We start from the raw sequence: 21,010 nt of genomic DNA on the forward strand, positions 1-21,010 counted from the left end.
TACTTTGTAATACTTCAAAAAGTGGGAAAATGAAAGCTCTTGGAGTCTGTACATTCATTTTACATCCAGCTTGTATTATTAGTTAGGAGTCTTATTTCCAAGTGATGGAAACCCAGCTCGAATAAGCTTAAGAGGAAATGGAGTTTATTGGTTTCTATAACTGGTCAGGGCAGTGCAGATCTCAGACACACCTGGATCCAGAGACTCAAATAGTACCTAGGTTCTCACTCATCTCTTCCTCTGTCTTTTCAGGCTCTTTCTTCTGGGTATTACCTCATTCTCTAAGACTCTTCCACATGGTAGAGAGACAGCTACCATCTACTCTGGGGTTGTGTACTTACAGTTCAAGACCCAAAGAAAAGAGAAAGCTACTTCTTTACCTCTGATCTGAAATATTCCAAGGAATGTCTTATATCTCTGGCCTGGGTCATAGGTCTACTACCCCTTGGAGCTGCCACAGTGTCCAGTGATATTGTGATTAGCCCATCCTAGGTTAGGTGCCCAGCTGTGTGTGTGGAGGTGGAATGGGGCAAGGTGCTGACATTGCTGGTCCCGCCTGGGCTATATTGAAAGAACAGTGAAGGGGGAGCAGGTCTCCAAAGGAAGAAGATTGCTATTATCAGAAGCAGGGAGGAAGGAATGCTGGGCAAACCAAAGCAGCATATGTCCTCTACACAGACTCCTCAGGTTTTTGTTTGTTTGTTTTAGGGCTTCCCCTGTGGCATATGGAAGTTCCCAGCCTAATGCAGGTCAAATCAGAGCTGCAGCTGCTGGCCACAGCCACAGCAATGCCAGATCTGAGCCACGTCTGCAACTTACACCACAGCTCTCAGCAATGCCAGATCCTTAACCTGCTGAGGGAGGCCAGGGATTGAACCCACATCCTCATGGATACTAGTGAGTTTTGTTAATGCTGAGCCACAACAGGAACTCTGAGGGCCTAGTCTTTAAATTCAGAGCTCTCTGATTGTTGGAGGCAGGATCTCTTGGCTGCTCTGCAGTGCTGGCTCTGTGAGGGCTCAGGGAGGTCAGAGGCTTGTCTCTTGGGACAGTGGGTAGTGGGGAGCAAAGGCTGCTATCATAGGAGGCCTAATTGAGCAGTCTCTCTGAGCTTGAACCTGACCTTTCAGCCCTGTGCATGGAATTGGAAGAAGCCCAGAGGGTAGAGACCTTGTCTCTGGGTGTAAGGGGCACTGGCAGAGGCTATTGTTTACCTATATATGGTTCTGCAGGATATGCCCTGCACAATGGTGTACACTGAGGCGGTATGTATATTGGATGGGAGAGGATAAAATTTAGCCCACACTCTGCTAGTCTACAAGCCTTGTGCCCTAATGCAGGGATGCTACTGTCAGTAGAGAAAGGCAAACATTTTTATAATTGGCCCACCCAAATGAGTGCCCTCTTCTAATCAACTTACCCAAAGAAGGAACTTTTTGTGTACAGTTTTTCTGTTCTGAGGGTCATGGCTGCTAATTGTCACCTTGGCTTTCTCAGAAGCACTAAAATATAGATACCAGATTTCTCAATCCTAATGGATATTTATTAGAAGTCCTGTGTGATCAGAAGTTACACCGAAGAGGCCCTTTCTCTTGACCTCTCTGAGTGAGCCCTGATCACTGTCCTTGCCTCAGTCAAACTGACATTAGAAAATGACTTCGGGAGTTCCCGTCGTGGCGCAGTGGTTAACGAATCCGACTAGGAACCATGAGGTTGAGGGTTCGGTCCCTGCCCTTGCTCAGTGGGTTAACGATCCGGCGTTGCTGTGAGCTGTGGTGTAGGTTGCAGACGCGGCTCGGATCCCGCGTTGCTGTGGCTCTGGCATAGGCCGGTGGCTACAGCTCCGATTCAACCCCTAGCCTGGGAAGCTCCATATGCCGCGGGAGCGGCCCAAGAAATAGCAACAACAACAACAACAACAACAACAAGACAAAAAGACAAAAAAAAAAAAAGAAAATGACTTCGGTCAGATTAGATCAAGATGGCAGGCCAAGCACTTATAACTTTGTCCCCATCCTTCCCTCCTCAAATCTGTTAGAAGATCAGAATAGCAAAAGGACCAAGAGTATAATTGAAGGAAAGTGTATCATCAGTGGTTTAGAAATTGTGAAGACTCCCTTGAGGACAGAAATCAGATATGGTCATACTGATAAGAGAGAAGGAGGAGCCTAGTCAAAACCTGCAAGAGAAAATTACTGGATTAAATCCAGAGAAAATCAAATCTCAGAATGAATAAATGCAAAGAGCAGGAAAGGCTCTCTGGTCAAAAGAATTGCATTCAGAAAAAAAGGATCAGTTGGGCCCCCTTGTGATCAGTCCTACCTTTCCTTCTCCCAATCCATTCTGAAGTTAAAACTTAAAAATTTCACGCTAAAAAAAGTAAGCTATTTGTTTCCAAAAGTTTTCTAGTGTCGGTGTAGGGTCCTAGAAAAAAACAGAGCAAACCTTGGTGTAATCTGAACTTCCACAAAATATATGGAAAAATGAAGAACGAGAAGCAGGTTTGGACAACAGAGAAATACACTGAAGTTCTCCACTGCCAGAGTAAAATTGTTTTGGCAATTTGCAGGGAGTGGGGAGAACAACCTTTCTGTCTCCTTCATACACACCTACCTTAAATGGCAGCCTGACAGATCAACACACATAACCCACTTACACAAAGTCCTTTGGCTCAGGAAACAGGCCAGTCAGAGGCACAAAACTACAGAGGGAATCCATGCAAGCTATCTTTGCTAACTGATTTGCTTCTTATTCACTAATATGCATACACAACAAAGGATTACCAGAAATAGTTGGAGAAAACATACAACATAAAAAAGAAAAACCGGGGTTCCCAATGTGGCTCAGTGATTAACGCATCTAACATCCATGAGGACACAGGTTCGATCCCTGGCCTTGCTTAGTGGGTTAAGGATCTGGCATTGCCATGAACTGTGGTATATATAGGTCGCAGATGCGGCTTGGAGCCTGTGTTGCTGTGTCTGTGGTGTAGGCTGGCAGCTACAGCTCTGATTCAACACCTAGCCTGGGAATCTCCATATGCCGCAGGTGAAGGCCTAAAAAAGCAAAAAAAGGGAAAAAAAAAGAAAAAAGAAAACCCAAAATGAACACAGTTGCCCTCCCTGCCCTCCATCCAAGGGTTCCACATCCACAGATTCAACCAACCTAGATTGAAAATATTCCAAAATAAAAATTCTAGGAAGTTCCCACAAGCAAAACATGAATTTGCAGAGCTGGCAACTATTTACATAGTATTTACACTGTATTTACAACTATTTACATAGTATCAGCAGGTATTAGGTGTTATAAGTGATCTAGAGATGATTTAAAGTATATGGGAGCTGGAGTTCCCGTTGTGGTGCAGTAGAAACGAATCCCACTAGTAACCATGATGATGTGGGTTCAATCCCTGGCCTTGCTCAGTGGGTTGAGGATCCACTGTTGCTGGGGAACTGTGGTATAGGTCAAAGTCATGGCTTGGATCTGGTGTTGCTGTGGCTGTGGCCAGCAGCTGTAGCTCTGATTTGACCCCTAGCCTGGGAACTTCCATATGCTGCAGGTGCGGCCCTAAAAAAAAAAAAAAAAAAGTGTATAGATGTTTTTATAATTATGAATGGAATATAACATTTAAAAATGTAAATCACTATTTTGCACACTTGTAATATGGTACATCAACTATACTTCAATTAAAAAAAAGCTATTTGGACCAGGGAGCTCCCTTTTGGAGCAGCAAGTTAAGTCACTGCTGTGGCTTGGGTCACTGCTCTTGCTTAGGTTTAATCCCTAGCCTGGGAACTTATGCATGCTGCAGGTGCAGCCAAATATTAAAGAATAAGGACCAGCTCTTTTCCGGTTATTACTCTGCCAGGCACCATGAGAAGCAGTCTCCTGAGACACCCTCTATGAGGCGGCACGGGAAGTCCTGCATGGGAACCAGCACAAGCGAGGGAAGTTTTTTGAGACAGTGGAGCCTCAAATCCACCTGAAGAACCATGACCCTGAGAAGGACAAACACTTCTCAGGCACTGTTAGGCTTAGGTCTACTCCCTGCCCCAAGTTTTTCATGCGTGATCTGGAGCCCAGCAGTATTGTGATGAGGCCAAGGCTGTGGATATCCCACACGTGGACATCAAGGCACCAAAGAAACTCGACAAGAATAAAAAACTGATCAAAAAGCTGGCCAAGAAGTACAATGCCTTTTTGGTCTCTCATCAAGCAGATCCCACAAATCCTAGGCCCAGGCCTCAATAATGCTGGCAAGTTCCCTTCCTTCCTTGCAGACCCACAATGAGAATATGGTGGCCAAATTGATGAAGTGAAGTCCACCATCAAGTTCCAGATAAAGAAGGTACTGTGTCCGGCAGTGGCTGTTGGCTACATGAAGATGACAGATGATTAGCTTGTGTACAACATCCACTTAGTTGTCAACTTCTTGGTGTCATTGTTCAAGAAAAATTGGCAATACATCTGGGCTTTGTACATTAAGAGCACCATGGGCAAGTCCTAGCGCCTCTACTGAGGCACAGCATAAAAAGCTACCTGCCACCATGAAAAAAAAAAAAGTAAAAGTATACGGATCAAAAAGGACCTACTATACAGCACAGAGAACTATGGTCAATATTTCATAATATATTCATAATATATATATGAGTTACTATTCTGTACACCTGAAACTAACACAACACTATAAATCAATTATACTTCAATAAAATTTTAAAAAGTAAGATAAAAAGATAAGGGGGGGAAGTATATAGGAGTTCATTTGTTTTGTTTTTTGTTTATTTGAGGTTTTTTTTCTGGTCACACCCATGGCATATGGAAATTCCCAGGCCAGGGAATAGCTGTGTAAGCATTTAACTTAATTTAATTAATTAGTTATTTTAAACGAGACCTGCAATGTTTATTTCAGGTTCTCTCTTGTTTGTTCTGTTGTTGTTTTTTGCTGCACTTGCAGCTTGTGGAAGTTTCTCGCCCAGAAATTAATCCTGTGCCACACAACAGCGACCAGACCCACAGTGGTGAAAGTGCAGGAGCCTTAATTTGATAGGCCATCGAGAACTCCCCCTGTGTAAGCATTTTATTTTATTTTATTTTTATTACTTTTTGTCTTTTTAGGGCCACACCCATGGCATATGGCAGTTCCCAGGCAAGGGGTCAAATTGGAGCTGTTGGTGCCAGCCTACACCACAGCCACAGCAACTTGGGATCCGAGCCACGTCTGCAACCTGCACCACAGCTCACAGCAATGCCAGATCCTTACCCACTGAGTAAGGCCAGGGATCGAACCTGCATCCTCATGGATACTGTTTGGGTTGTTAACCCACTGAGCCACAATGGGAACTCTGTATGCACAAATTATAGCATAGACAGCATGTATGTCTAAAACATAAAAGTCCTTTATAACTATTTCATGAATACATTTCATTTTTTGAAGAGGTTTATTTTGAGGTATTTCTTCTTTTATGACATACTGTTTGTTGCAGCAGTGATTTATTTGAAGATGAGTTCTGTCAGGAGTAAACCCTTAATTATAACCTTGGAGAAACAGAACCCACTTTATAATGATCTCATTTACAACATAAAACCAGAGACACACTGCAGTGAAAAGTGGGCTCCTGCCCATGTATCTGTGTAGATGGGTTATGAATAAAGGTATTCAAGCGCACATGCAGAACTAAATACCTCCCTCATTCATGCTAATGACATAACTGGGAATTTGTCATAATTCAGATTTGGTTTCTCTGATTATTAGAGTGTATGAAAGTGGATTAAAATATGTATGCACATGTAGCAATTAGCTAATTCCATGCATGTGGGATTTGTCATAATTTAGAGTATGTATAATTCTTATAGCATGAAAAGTTAGCTATTATTTCTAGCACTGCAAATACTCAGCATATGCTTTTTTTTTTGTCTTTTGTTGTTGTTGTTATTGTTGTTGTTGTTGTTGTTGCTATTTCTTGGCCCGCTCCTGTGGCATATGGAGGTTCCCAGGCTAGGGGTTGAATCGGAGCTGTAGCCACCGGCCTACGCCAGAGCCACAGCAACGCGGGATCCGAGCCGCGTCTGCAACCTACACCCCAGCTCACGGCAACGCCGGATCGTTAACCCACTGAGCAAGGGCAGGGACCGAATCCTCAACCTCATGGTTCCTAGTCGGATTCGTTAACCACTGCGCCACGACGGGAACTCCAGCATATACTTTTTATTTACTTTTCATCTTTAAAAATTTTTATTGACTTGTAATTGATTTATAATGTTGTGTTAATTTTTAGTAAATCTAAAATTAGTAGGTTTCTCAAAAAGTTCAATAAATTAGGAAGTCCATCTAGATGTTATTAATTTGGGGGTCCATCAAGTTAACTTTTATTTACTAGTGTAATACACAGCTATTACTAAAGTGTTATTATGTATAGATTGAATATAAAATATCTATTTTCACTTACCTCAAACCCCTTAATAATACCTTGTTTATGGCTGTTATAATGTATCTACTGTTACATGGTAGGCTCCCAGGGTGATGTGAGAGTTGCCAGGAGAGGAAAGCTCTCCTTTCTGGTAAGAAGCCCAATAGTGTAGCACGAATCACAGCTTGGAGTCTGGGATTCAGTTTTGCATGTTCATCAACAATACTTTGAATGTCACAGAGTTGATTGATGCTGGGAATGTGGATTCACTCTCAGAACATTCACAAGAGATTGATGCAGAAAACAACATCCTAAATGACTAATTTACAAAGCCAAACAATTGTTCACAGGGATATAATTTGAAAACAGCAAATTCTTTCTGTGCAGAACCTCACGAGAAGCTAAATTATAATCAGAAGTGTGTTGCTACCATGGAATCAAGGCAAGTTGAGTTGGTTGTACAATTCAAACACAACCCAAATGGCCATCTCCCCAGTACAGACTAGAGTATTTGCTCCCTGGAGAGACAGGGGTGTATTTATTTTACAGATCCCTTCACACCTACCCCACTGCCTAGGTAGTGCCTGTTCAGGTTTTGTATTTTTCCATGCTTTCTTTGCTGATCAAAACCCTTGATTTGATCTACTTTTAAAAATTACATAAGTAGGGAGTTCCTGTCGTGGTGCAATGGAAACGAATCCAACTAGGAACCATGAGGTTGTGGGTTCCATCCCTGACCTCATTCAGTGGGTTAAGGATCCAGCATTGCCGTGAGCTGTGGTGTAGGTCGCAGCTGTGGCTGTGGTGTAGGCCGGCAGCTACAGCTCTGATTGGACCCCTAGCCTGGGAACCTCCATATGCTGTGCGCCCTCAAAAAAGAAGACAAAAAAAAAATTGCATAAGTAAAACGTGTTTCTTTAGCTGTTATTTCTTCAATCAGTTAGTCTAGCATTGATTGCCTAGAGGACATTCGATCGTTTAAGTAAGGTATTTCTCTTTTTTTATTTTACTTTTTGTCTTTTTATCTCTTTAGGGCCGCACCCACGGCACGTGGAGGTTCCCAGGTATATGGAGGTTCTCAGGCTAGGGGTCGAAGAGAAGCTGTAGCCGCCAGTCCTTCGTGGGATTTGAGCCGTGTCTGCGACCTACACCACAGCTCACGCTAACGCTGGATCCTTTACCCACTGAGCGAGGCCAGGGATCGAACCCGCGACCTCATGGATGCTAGTCGGGTTTGTTAACCACTGAGCCACGAAGGGAACTCCAGGAAGTTCTCTTGATTTAAAGCTCAACTTATGGTTATGAGGGTGAAGCAGGGGACCACAACCTAGTGAATTCTTTGGAGGCACCTCTCTTTGGCCAGTGAGTATGGCTCCCAGATTAAAATACAGGATGCCCACTTAAATTCAGAAGGCAAGCAAATTTTTTTTTGGAATAAAGTATTTCCGAAATATTGAATGAGGTATAGTTTATACTAGAAAATATATTCATTTTTATCTGAAATCCAAATGTCCTGTACAAGGTGTCCTGTACTTTTATTTGCTAAACTCGGCAAGCCCACCACTACATTAGCATGATGTCAAGAGGCTTGCCAAGATTCATGCTGGTCGGTAAGCACCAATCCCTTCGGTTGTTTCGGGAAACAAAAATCATTCCCACTAAAAAATTGTTTGACAGTAGGTAGCAACGATACACGGAAGAACCTTGACCCTTTGAGGAATCCGTAGTGACGCAACGGGTTTAAATAGTACCTTGATTGATTGCCCCGCCCACTCCATTCTTCTCTTCCTGCTACTAGAATGATTGCTCTAGCTCTTTTTCCTTTTCAAGTCCCGCCCTTCAGTTACCCGCTCTGGACAGGGATCGGTAACCCAAAAAGGGCCGGCAAAAGCGCCGACGTATTTAGAGAAGCGGAAGTAGTCAAATTTCACTAAGAACCGTAAAGTGAGGCTGGCTGGCTGCCTTTCCGGATAACGACAACAGCTCCGACTGTCAATGCCGGCCTTCCTCGTGTAAGGGGACCTGCGGGACCCTTGCTAATTCAGCCCCCCCCCCCCCCCCCCCGTTCTGGGCCCTTCCCTATCGTCGCCCCCTTCACCTTGGATCATGTTCAAGAAGTAAGGACATACTGTGGCCTCCATCGTCTGCTTACAAAGGGGGTGGGGGTGGGGAAGAGGGCGAGAGCAAAAATTCCCTTTCTCTCTTCCCAGCCCCAGCCATCCTTACTCCCTAAGGTTTTCTATAGTCCTATGCTCTCAACTCGCAACTTGCAACACTTCTTTAAGCTTTTCATCCAGTCCTCAAATGGGTTTCGGTCCTCCCACCCTCATTTTCTTTCTCCTTACCTCTCTTTTACTTTTTCTCCCAATCCTATCTCCATCCCAAGGATTCTACCAATCACATCCTTGTACTGTGATTTAGGGACATAAGCTCTTTAGCCGAGAGCTGAGCCCTGCACTCACTGCCATGTGGTTATTAGTTATGAACCGAATAAGGGAAGGCTTGACTTCCTGGGTCATGGGAGTGAAGGAGTCTGGGTGACAGGAAGCTAGCGGCCTGTCATGCCTATTGCCTAGCTGCCAGATTAACTTTGTCTTGAAAATACCGTGATTGCCGCATAGGCTATTGAGTGTAAGGAAGACAGAAGTTCTTTGGGAACCTACCTAGTGAGATTGCCTTCCAGATTTGATAGACGCAAAAAGCACAGGGGGAACATGGGCAAAGGAAGGTGGGTTTTGTGCATGACGTTTTGAGCAAAAATAAATAGGGATCTTAAATACCATCGTCGTCATCACTTTAAAAAAAAATCTCAGCAGATTACAGAGCCTAGGAGGGGCTGACTTTCTGTTATAATTAAGTTGGGCTTTTGTATCTTAACGCTTGAGGGTATTTTCATTTTATTTTGTTTTGCTTTTGATTTTTTTACACGGGTTTTGTTATAGGTGGGAATCAGTTTCTTCCTGGGTAGAGTTGAGTAAGATTTTCCAGGAAAGGCATTTGTGTAGCTGATTACAGACTATGATATGAAATATGCTTCATATCCTTTCCCTTGTCCCTCAGCTAATTGTGTACGTATGACAGTTTATTTAAATATTTTATTAAGACGTTGGTATTGTGCAGGACAGAATAAAAGGGAAATAGTATCTTAAAAACAATTTATTTCATAATTATTTTAGGCATCTAAATACTTTCTTGGAAATAGGTGATTAATTAAAACAATACCTCTAGCTATTCTGATATGTCTTCTTAGAAATGCCTTTTTTTCCTTGCAAAAATCATTTGGCAGATTTGATGAAAAAGAAAATGTGTCCAACTTCATCCAGTTGAAAACCTCGGTTATAAAGGGTATTAAGAATCAATTGATAGAGCAATTTCCAGGTATTGAACCATGGCTTAATCAAATCATGCCTAAGAAAGATCCTGTCAAAATAGTGAGATGGTAAGTCTTTTTTTCTGTGTAAAGCTCAGAGAAGCTGAATATTGTATGATTAGATTTATTGCATGATTAGATTGCCCTATAATGTAATTATTTTCACAACTGTCTACTCTAAATGAATAAAACATCACTATTTGTATTTTAAAAATTTTTTATGTTTGTGAAAAATGTGGCTTTGTGTACTGATTATTTTGTTAAAGAGTTAATTAAATGTTTTTATTCAGAGCTGGATTTATTTCAGTTTGTACTTTAGAGATTTGTTTTATTATCTAACAAGGAAATTAAAATAATAAAAACGTGAAATAAAATTGTAGCAGGTTTCATTTTTCCCTCCTTTTCTCTACTGGACTGGTATGATAGGTAAAACGATTTAAACAATTTTTTTCTTTTTTATTGAAAAATTTTAAAAAAGCTTATTGCATCTCTGTATATGCATGTTTTGTATATATATTATTTAAAGGATGTTTGGCGTATTCATTTTTGAAAGAAAATATTTAACTTGGTACTTTGTGACATTTGTCTTACAGCCATGAACATATAGAAATCCTTACAGTAAATGGAGAGTTACTATTTTTTAGACAAAGAGAAGGGCCTTTTTATCCAACCCTAAGATTACTTCACAAATGTAAGTCTTCTTAGGAAATATGTATTTGGGGATATGGAAAGACAAAAGGAGCTGAAAATAACTTCTTCTTATTAACTTACTAGTACTAGGTTATGTGGAATATAAAGTTAAAATGAATCCTCCCCCTCCCCATCTTGTGGTAAATCTGAAAAATGCAAATTCTTTCATTATACATTCCAGAAATTCCAAGAAAGAGTGTTCATTCATTCATTCAACAAAAATTGGGGGGGGGGGCACACCCAAGGCATGTAGAAATTCCCAGGCCAGGGATTGAACTGTGCCACAGCAGCAACCCCAGCGGCTGCAGTGATGCCAGATCCTTAGCACGCTGCCACAAGAGAACTCCGCAGCAAATATTTTTTGAGCTTTACACCTGAGAACGTTAATGGGAAGCAAAGACAGACTTGGTCCCTGTCCCTGGGAAGTTAACAGTCTGGTTGGGAGAGTAGACAACAATTAGATAATTATACAAACTCTAATAAGTGCTGTGAGCATTTTCTTTTAAATTTGTATCCAGATTTGCCTCATAGAAATAATTCTGTATAAGGGAAAGCATCAGGTAATTGTAGGAGTCCCAGTTATTGTTAGTTGAGTGTCAGTGTCAGATGTTAGGAAACAAAATGATATTTATTACCTATCCATATTTGCGTGTTATTAAATTGAGTACATTACAAAAGAAAATCAAGGGAAAGTGAGATCCCAGTACACAAGAATTCTTAAACTGTGAAGTAAAATTTCTGCTTTTTAAATCATAGTGTATCTGGCATGCAATATGTCTAAAATGTCAAATGGTAGAGGAAAAAAAATGTGTGTGTATAAATAGAGATATGGGAGTTTCCTTCATGGCCCAGCGGTTAACGAACCCGACTAGGATCCATGAAGACGTGGGTTTGCTTCCCGGCCTCTCTCAGTGGGTTAAGGATCCAGCGTGCCGTGAGCTGTGGTGTAGGTCATAGACAAGGCTTGGATCTGGTGTTGCTGTGGCTGTGGTGTAGGTTGGCAGCTAAGGCTTTGATTCGACCCCTGAGAAGTCTAAAAAGTTTTTGCTACAGTCATTGTTTTAAATCCTTCAGGGATCCTTTCATTATTAAGTTATGAATTAATAGTAGATACATATAAACACAGAAAATAATTTTTTTTAAATTACAAAAGGAATGTGTGTTCATTCTAGAGATTTGGAAAATACAGAAATAAAATTACTTGTATTCCCATGACCTCGAGGTAACCATCATTAGTATGTCAGTGTACTTCCAACCAGTTATTTCCTGTATTGTATATATATCTATGTGTTATATTTAAATGCATTTTTTCCCTTTTTATTTTCTTGTCTTTTTTTTTTTTGTCTTTTTGCTATTTCTTGGGCCGCTCCCGCGGCATATGGAGGTTCCCAGGCTAGGGGTCGAATCGGAGCCGTAGCCACCGGCCTATGCCAGAGCCACAGCAACACGGGATCCGAGCCGCGTCTGCAACCTAAGCTCACGGCAATGCCGGATGGTTAACCCACTGAGCAAGGGTAGGGATCGAACCCGCAACCTCATGGTTCCTAGTCGGATTCGTTAACCACTGCGCCACGACGGGAACTCCTATTTTCTTGTCTTTTTAGGGCTGCACCCATGGCATATGGAAGTTCCCAGGCTAGGGGTCAAATTGGAGCTGTAGCTGCCAGCCTACACTACAGTCATAGCAAGGCCAGATCCGAGTTGTGCCTGTGTACACCACAGTTCTTGGCAAAATTGGATCCTTAACCCACTGAGCGAGGCCAGGGATTGAACCTGAGTCCTCGTGGATACTAGTTGGTTCATTACTGCTGAGCCTTGATGAGAACTCCTATTTTTTTCCTTTTTAAATTTGGCTGTTATATATAGTTTTTGTTTTTTAATACATAGACCTTTTTAGAGCAGTTTTAGATCTATAGAAAAAAAATGAACAGAAAGTACAGAGTTCCTATATACTTTCTCCCCATGCTTCCTTTCTTCTTCTTCTTATTTATTTATTTATTTTGCTTTTTAGGGCTGCTCCTGCAGCATATGGAGGTTCCCAGACTAGGGGTCGAATGGGAGCTATAGCCGCTGGCCTACACCACAGCCACAGCAACGCCAGATCCCAGCCATGTCTGTGACCTACACCACAGCTCATGGCAAAGCTGGATCCTTAAGCCACTGATTGAGGCCAGGGATTGAACCCACAACCTCATGGTTCCTAGTCGGATTCGTTTCTGCTGTGCCATGATGGGAACTCCTCCTTTCTTATTAATATCCTGCATTGGTGTGCCTCATTTGTTTAACCGGTGAACCAGTATTACTACATTATTATAATTAACTAAAGTCCATAGTTTACATTAGGGTTTATTCTGTGTGCTATACATTCTGTGGATGTTTTCAGTTGCATAATATGATGTATCCACCATTATAGTATCTTACAGAATAGTTTCTTTTTTTAATTCAATGAATTTTTTTTTTGTCTTTTTGTCTTTTTTGTTGTTGTTGTTGTTGTTGCTATTTCTTGGGCCGCTCCCGCAGCAATAATTCAATGAATTTTATTACATTTATTACATTTATAGTTGTACAACGATCATCGCAACCCAATTTTATAGCATTTCCATCCCAAACCCCAGCCCACCCCCAAACCCCACAGAATAGTTTCACTGCCCTAAAAATCCTCTGTGCTTTGCCTATTCATCCCTCCCATCTCCTGCTCTCCTTTAACCCTTAGCAACCACTGATCTTTTGGGCAGTTTTTTCTTCTTTTTTTTTACTCATCACATATTATGGACATTTTCCAGGGTATTACATATTATCCAAAAAAAGTGGTTCTATTATATAGATATTATAGACATAGTTTAAGTCATTTATCTCTTACTTTATTGTTGGACATTTAGGCTGATTCCCAGTTTATTTATTTATTTATTTATTTATTTATTTAGTCTTTTGTCTTTTTAGGGCCACACCCACAGCATATGGAGGTTCCCAGGCTATGGGTCGAATCAGAGCTGTAGCCACTGGCCTACATCACAGCCACAGCAACGCCAGATCCTTAACCCACTGAGTGAGGCCAAGGATCAAACCTGCAACCTCATGGTTCCTAGTCAGATTTGTTTCTGCTGCACCATGATGGGAACCCCTCCGGTTTATTTCTAATATAAATATTAGTGCTGTAATGAATATCTTTCTACCTAAATATATCATTATCATGCATCTCTTATTTTTTCTTAGGATAAAGTCCTAGAAGTAGAATTACAGACAGAGTCAAAGAGTTTGAACTTTTTCAAGGCCGTTGGTACATTGTGCTAAGTAGTCCAAAGGAAAGGTTGTATCCATTTATAAGCCTTCTAGCAGTATATGGGAATGCCAGCTTTCCCACACTCTTGCTAGCACTGGGGCTTACTTTTCTTAAAAATATATACCAATTTGGAGTTCCCGTTGTGGCCCAGAGGAAATGAATCTGACTGGGAACCATAAGGTTGTGGGTTCGATCCCTGGCCTCGCTCGGTGGGTTGGGGATCCGGCATTGCCATGAGCTGTGGTATAGGTCACAGACTTGGCTCGGATCTGGTGTTGCTGTGGCTGTGGCCTAGGGCGGCGGCAAAAACTCCGATTGGACCCCTAGCTTGGGAACCTCCATGTGCCGTGGGTGCGGTCCTAAAATGACAAAACACACACACACACACACACACACACACACGAATAAGTGAAGGAAGGTGTTTTATTTTGCATCTTTCAGAGTACTCTAATTTGAGGGAATATTTGTTCATGTCCTTTGCTTTTTTCTGTTGAGTCCTATTAATTTATGTAATGTATTTCTTTTCTTCTAGATCCTTTTATCCTGCCACACCAGCAGGTTGATAAAGGAGCCATCAAATTTGTACTCAGTGGAGCAAATATCATGTGTCCAGGCTTAACTTCTCCTGGAGCTAAACTTTACCCTGCTGCGGTAGATACGATTGTTGTATCCTTCCTACAACTCTTGAAACAACTCTTCCTACAATGCTGTAACTCTTGAAAAATATGTTCTTTGTGCTCTTGTTATTACTGAAAGATCCATCATCGAAGAGAACATGAGAAGTACTTTTTTGGAGGTTACTGTTATCTCATGCCTTTCTAAGATGTGGGAAGCAACATTATTATTATTATTATTATTATTATTATTATTATTATTATTATTATTATTCTGTTTAGGGCTGCTCCTGTGGCATATGGAAGTTCCCAGGCTAGGGGTGGAATCGGAGCTGCAGCTGCTGTCCTACACCACAGCTCACGGCAACTCTGGATCCTTAACCCACTGAGCGAGGCTAGGGATGAAATCCACATCCTCATGCATGCTGGTCAGGTTCTTAACTCACTGAGTCACAATGGGAACTCTGAAGCAACGTTATTTCTTGAGACAATATTATGCCCATCTTAGAAATTAAATGAGAACAAGTAGTACAAGAGTCCAAGCTACATTTCAGCTGAGTTGGGGCCCAGTGTTATAAATCTCTTGATTATTAATGGAGAGGATGTATATGATATGATTGGATCACTTATCTGGACATCATCTTGCTACTTTTACATTTGACTTACCCCAGATACACTGGAGTAAAAGCGCTCAAAAGGGAAAAGAGGGAGTTCCCTGGTGGTCTAGTGGTTAGAACTCAGCACTTTCACTGCTGTGGCCTGGGTTCATTCCCTGGTCTGGGAACTGAGAACCTACATCAAGCTGCTGCTCACCACGGCCAAAAAAAAAAAAGTGAGTAGTGTGGGAACTATGGGTGATCCCCAACTTTTATTTTAAAGTTCATTTTTAAGCTGATTGTTTGGGCCTCAGCACATGTTTTCTCAAAGAGAAATGTTAAAGTCCCAGATAGTTCTTAAGGATCTATTCACTCATGATGAGTAATTCTGCATGATGTATCTGAGTAATGCAAATTATTTCCATTTCTACAGTGCTGTTTCAGCTATATTCTAGATTAGTTTTTTGGTCAACTAGTCTGGACAGGAGGACATCTCCTTTGTCATCATGGCCATTTGCCTCAGGTTAAGAAAAGGAACCATACTTAGAGGGAATGGAGAAATCACTGGAGTGAAAAGGCCATTGGAGTGGGTTTAAGAATGTGTGTTGGAGTTCCCATCGTGGCTCAGTGGTAACAATCCAACTAGTATCCATGAGGACACAGGTTTGATCCCTGGCCATAGTGGGTTAAGGATCTGGCATTGTTGTGTGCTGTGGTGTAGGTCACAGACAGAGCTCAGATCTGGCGTTGCTATGGCTGTGGTGTAGGCCAGCAGCTATAGCTCTGATTTGGACCCCTAGCCTGGGAATTCCATATGCCATGAGTGCAGCCCTCAAAAAAAAAAAAAAAAAAAAAAAAAGGAATGTGTCATGTGCTCAAAAGGAGGGTGTCCTCTCTTGTGGCAGTTATATCTGAGAGGTAGTATAAGTCATATATTTATATCTTAGGGACAGCTTGTATTGACATAGATACTGGTCACATAATAGGTGCTCAAAGTTTTGTGGAATGTTGAGTGAATGAATTGAAAACCAATAGAGAAAAGTATTCTGTGAGGACAGGTTACTTTTTTATGTTTATGCTTTTTCTAAGTTTTGAAGTTTATAGTTCTGAAATGTCCCCTAAATGGGAATTTTTCTTGGCACCTTGCCTTTACTTCCTTTTTATTTTTTTGGCCATTCCTGAGGCATATGGAAGTCCCAGGCCAGGGAATGAACCCATGCCACAGCAGTAACCTGAGCCACTGCAGTGATGACCCTGGATCCTTAACCCATTAAGCCACATGGGAACTCCCCTAGCTTTTACTTTTTACCTTTTTTTTTGTCTTTTTGCTATTTCTTGGGCCGCTCCCACGGCATATGGAGGTTCCCAGGCTAGGGGTCTAATCGGAGCTGTAGCCACCGGCCTACGCCAGAGCCACAGCAACGCGGGATCCGAGCCGCGTCTGCAACCTACACCACAGCTCACGGCAACGCCGGATCGTTAACCCACTGAGCAAGGGCAGGGACCGAACCCTCAACCTCATGGTTCCTAGTCGGATTCGTTAACCACTGCGCCACGACGGGAACTCCAACTTTTTACCTTCTAAATAACTTTTATTTTGAAAAGTTACAGACTTTTGGAAAGTTGTAAAACTAGTACAGAGAGGTACTGTGTGCCCTTGAACCTATACTTTTAAAAATATGTACTGCAATGTTTAACATTCTAGACACTTCAGATGATAACCAAAAACATTATGGTTGTTCCCAATAGATTGAAACTTACACTAGCCTTTTTTTTGTCTTTTTATGGCCACACCTGTGGCATATGGAAATTCCCAGGCTAGGGGTCTAATCCGAGCTGTAGCCGCCAGCCTACACCACAGCCACAGCAACGCCAGATCCGAGCCGCCTCTGCGACCTACACCACAGCTCGTGCCAAAGCTGGATCCTCAACCCACTGAGCGAGGCCATGGATTGAACCCACCTCCTCATGGATACTAGTTGGGCTCCTTACCGCTGAGCCACACCAGGAACTCCTGGGCTCTTTTTTTTTTTTTTTTTTTTAAGGCTTTTTTTGTTTGTTTCAGCCAAGGAATGATGCATGCTAAAGATTAATCTTTACTTTTCCTCACTTGGTTTTTCAAAGAATACCACCATTTCAGTCCCCAATGAACATGGCACTTGTTTGTTTCTTCCCTTCTAATTTATTCTAGATTTTCAAGTGTTTTCTTCAGTAATGATGCTCTCTCCTGCGGCTCAAGTCTGCTGTCTCCATAGTTGCTGAAGACTCAGTTTAGAGCAAGCACTCTGCACTCAGATATTAGTTTCCCATTACTTAGATTCTTCAAGTTTTTAAAGCAGCAGTTCTGTCATCAATAAAGCTTCTGTTCTCACAGATGAGTAGGTCTTATTTTCTAAAGAATGTGCCGTTGGCATCATGGCACAGCGGAAACAAATCCGACTGGGAACCACGAGGTTGTGGGTTCATACCCTGGTTGTGGGTTAAGGATCCAGCGTTGCCATGAGCTGTGGTGTGTAGGCTGCAGACGTGGCTCGGATCTGGTGTAGCTGTGGCTGTGGTGTAGGCCGGCAGCTGTAGCTCCAATAAGACCCCTAGCCTGGAAACCTCCATATGCTGTGGGTGCAGCCCTAAAAAGACAAAAGACAAAAAAAAAAAAAAAGAATATGTGGTTGATTTACAAGTTTCAAGAGAATTTCAGCCAAAGCCTCAGGATCTGTATGTTCTTCTAAAAGCATTGATCCCTGAAAAAAGGCATTCATTGACTGTAGGACTCCTAGCTTACACTGGGCTGTTAAAGATAGATTGGGGATTTAATTCTTTTTTTTGTTTAGTTTTGTTTTTTTGTTTTTTTACAGCCGCACCCACGGCATATGGAGGATCCCAGACTAGGGGTCTAATCGGAGCTGTAGCCCCTGGCTTACACCACAGCTAACTGCAAGGCCGGATCCTTAACCCATTGAGCCACAGGAGAATTCATTAATGTGTCCTTTATATAAATCCACCATGTAGTGATTTAAGCACTAGAACAATTGATATTTATTTATTTCAGTTTTTAATATTTATATGCAAGAAATTTTATCTCCTTTTTTTTGCATGACTTTTTCTTTTGTTGGCATTGGGCTACAGTATTAACATTTGACTTTAAAACCAATAATGATTATTAGATTCATTGATTTAGCATTATTGATTATTGCAATGTGCCCATAAACTTTGCTAGGTCCCTGCCCTCAAGGAGTTAATGGGCTAAGTGAGAAGGCAGTTTGGGTTCAGAGTGGCTTAAGTAGTCATGTGACACCCCCTCTCCAAGGCATTTTGATAGATAAATTATTTTCTTAGCCCTGTGTTTTCAGGCAATCACGGCAGAAGGAAAACAGCATGCCCTGTGTGTTGGAGTCATGAGGATGTCTGCAGAAGATATGTAAGTCTCTGATTAGGTCCCCTTAGCTTTTGAGATATAGGTAACCTACGCAGGAGGCATCGGAATTAAAGGTGAAATTTGCTCTCATACATTCCACATCTTACAGATATTTAAGCACTGAAGCCTCATTTTTGATTTTTCCTAATAACACTTAGGAAGCCATTGATGCCTATTTTTGTCTCTGGGACTGCATTCTTTTTTAAGCACTCTGAAAAGAACCTGTGTGCCAACACAGCTGTTTTATATGTATGTAGTATTTTTAGTAATTTTTAAATTTTATTTATTTATTTATTTTATTTATTTATCTTTTGAGGGCTGCACCTGAGGCATATGGAGGTTCCCAGGCTAGGGGTCTAATCCGAGCTGTAGCCAGAGCTGTAGCCGCCGGCTTACGCCACAGCCACAGCATCGCCAGATCCGAGCCGCCTCTGCAACCTACACCACAGCTCATGGCAACACCGGATCCTTAATCCACTGAGCGAGGCCAGGGATCCAACTCACAACCTCATGGTTCCTAGTCAGATTCATTTCCGCTGCGCCCCGACAGGAACTCCTTATTTATTTATTTAGCTTTTTAGGGCTGAACCTGCCGGAAGTTCCCAGGCTAGGGGTCAAATTGGAACTGCAGCTGCTGGCCTGTACCACAGTCACAGCAATACCATCCTGAGCTGCACCTGTTACCTATGCCACAGCTCAAGGCAACGGAGGATCCTTAACCTGCTGAGCAAGGCCAGGGATTGAACTCCCATCCTCATGGATACTGGTTGGCTTCTTAACCCGCTGACCCACAGTGGGAGCTCCTAGGAATTTTATTAATTTCATATGATTTTTTTTTTTTTGTCTTTTTGCCTTTTCTAGGGCCACTCCTGTGGCATATGGAGGTTCCCAGGCTAGGGGTCGAATAGGAGCTGTAGCCACCAGCCCACACCAGAGCCACAGCAACACGGGATCCGAGCCACATCTTCGACCCACACCACAGCTCACGGCAACACCCGATCCTTAACCCACTGAGCGAGGCCAGGGATCGAACCCACAACCTCATGGTTCCTAGACGGATTCGTTAACCACTGAGCCACGATGGGAACGCCTCGTATGATTTAAATTAGTTTTGGGGAAAGACATTTTGCTGCTAGTTTTTAAAAACAGTGACATAATTCAGCACCACAGAGTATTTATCTTATAATTTGACCTGGTGGTATAAAATATTAAGGAAATATTAAAGATATGGTACCAGAATATAGTCAGTAATCTTAAAAATGTTGGAGCTCATTTGATGACCAAATTATTCCTATTACTTTAGTTTCAGGGCTAATGATAACACTTTGATGTTCTCCTGGTTTGATGACATTATTACTGTTTCTATAGATGCACTAGTTAGATCCCTAGAATCACTTTAAGACATGAACTGTAGCAGAGTACTATAGTTTAATATAGGTGATAATGTTAGTGTAATAATTAAAAAAAAATCCCCTACGTGTGGCTCAACAATTGTGAAATAGCAATGTACCCTGAATTATATTTACCATAGTAAGCCTATAAAAATGTGTAACAGGAGTTCCCGTCGTGGCGCAGTGGAAACGAATCTGACTAGGAACCGTGAGGTTGTGGGTTTGATCCCTGGCCTCACTCAGTGGGTTAAGGATCCGGTGTTGCCGTGAGCTGTGGTGTAGGTCGCAGAGGCGGCTCAGATCTGGCGTTGCTGTGGCTGTGGTGTAGGCCGGCAGCTCCAATTCGACCCCTAGTCTGAGAACCTCCATATGCCGTGGGGGTGGCCCTAAAAAAGACAAAAGACCAAAAAAAAAAAAAGTAACAATATGTTTATGTGCTTTATTCCTTCTACAGTGAGAAAGTCGGAGTTCCCGTCGTGTCGCAGTGGTTAACGAATCCGACTAGGAACCATGAGGTTGAGGGTTCGGTCCCTGCCCTTGCTCAGTGGGTTAAGGATCCGGCGTTGCCGTGAGCTGTGGTGTAGGTTGCAGACGCGGCTCGGATCCCGCGTTGCTGTGGCTCTGGCGTAGGCCAGTGGCTACAGCTCCGATTCAACCCCTAGCCTGGGAAGCTCCATATGCCGCGGGAGCGGCCCAAGAAATAGCAACAACAACAACAACAACAACAAAAAGACAAAAAAAAAATACAGTGAGAAAGTCAACAAAGGAATTGGTATTGAAAATATCCATTATTTAAATGATGGGCTGTGGCATATGAAGACATATAAATGAGCCTCAGAAGGAATGTACTTGGGCTAAATATGGATATTGTGCTGTATCTGTGTTTGTGTCTGTGTGTGACAGCATGAAGGCAATACCTCTGTGGTTATGCTTAATAAATTTGACAGATGCTAAAACGCTGTTAGCTTCAAAAATTATTTTTTCTTAAACTCACATTAAATTTGGGTAATAAACTTGGACATTAAAAGGTATCTGGTAAGAAACCAAACTCAGACAACTTAATGTCCTTTCTCAGGCTAACGATTTAAGATGAACGGCAAGACTTGGTAAATGAACTTGCTCCTGTGTATGGCTGACATCACCCCGCCCCCCGCCCCGTGAATATGACTACTTAATGGAGCTTGAAGCTAGACTAGGATTTTTATCCCAGGGCACCTAGTAGTGCCCCCTCTCTTTTTTGTGTGTTT

The 21,010-nt window shown here is 42.1% G+C and overlaps 1 protein-coding gene and 1 pseudogene across 2 annotated transcripts; both read left to right on the plus strand.

The window, feature by feature from the left end:
- Positions 1-2,483: 2,483 nt before the first annotated feature.
- LOC125118110 (60S ribosomal protein L10a-like) lies at positions 2,484-4,519 on the plus strand (annotated as a pseudogene).
- Positions 4,520-8,460: 3,941 nt separating this feature from the next.
- MCTS1 (MCTS1 re-initiation and release factor) lies at positions 8,461-20,723 on the plus strand. Of its 2 annotated transcripts, none has more exons than XM_047764352.1 (6): positions 8,461-8,524; positions 9,694-9,846; positions 10,371-10,468; positions 14,280-14,413; positions 18,308-18,375; positions 20,513-20,723. In XM_047764352.1, the coding sequence occupies exons 1-6, from the start codon at positions 8,514-8,516 to the stop codon at positions 20,592-20,594; spliced, it is 546 nt and encodes a 181-aa protein (XP_047620308.1). In that variant the 5' UTR covers positions 8,461-8,513; the 3' UTR covers positions 20,595-20,723. The 2 variants fall into 2 exon arrangements, with proteins under 2 accessions (XP_047620308.1, XP_047620306.1); XM_047764350.1 differs by lacking the exon at positions 8,461-8,524 and adding an exon at positions 8,566-9,135.
- Positions 20,724-21,010: the final 287 nt, after the last annotated feature.

The sequence above is a fragment of the Phacochoerus africanus genome, chromosome X (genome assembly GCF_016906955.1).
Source record: "Phacochoerus africanus isolate WHEZ1 chromosome X, ROS_Pafr_v1, whole genome shotgun sequence".
Classification (NCBI taxonomy): domain Eukaryota; kingdom Metazoa; phylum Chordata; class Mammalia; order Artiodactyla; family Suidae; genus Phacochoerus; species Phacochoerus africanus.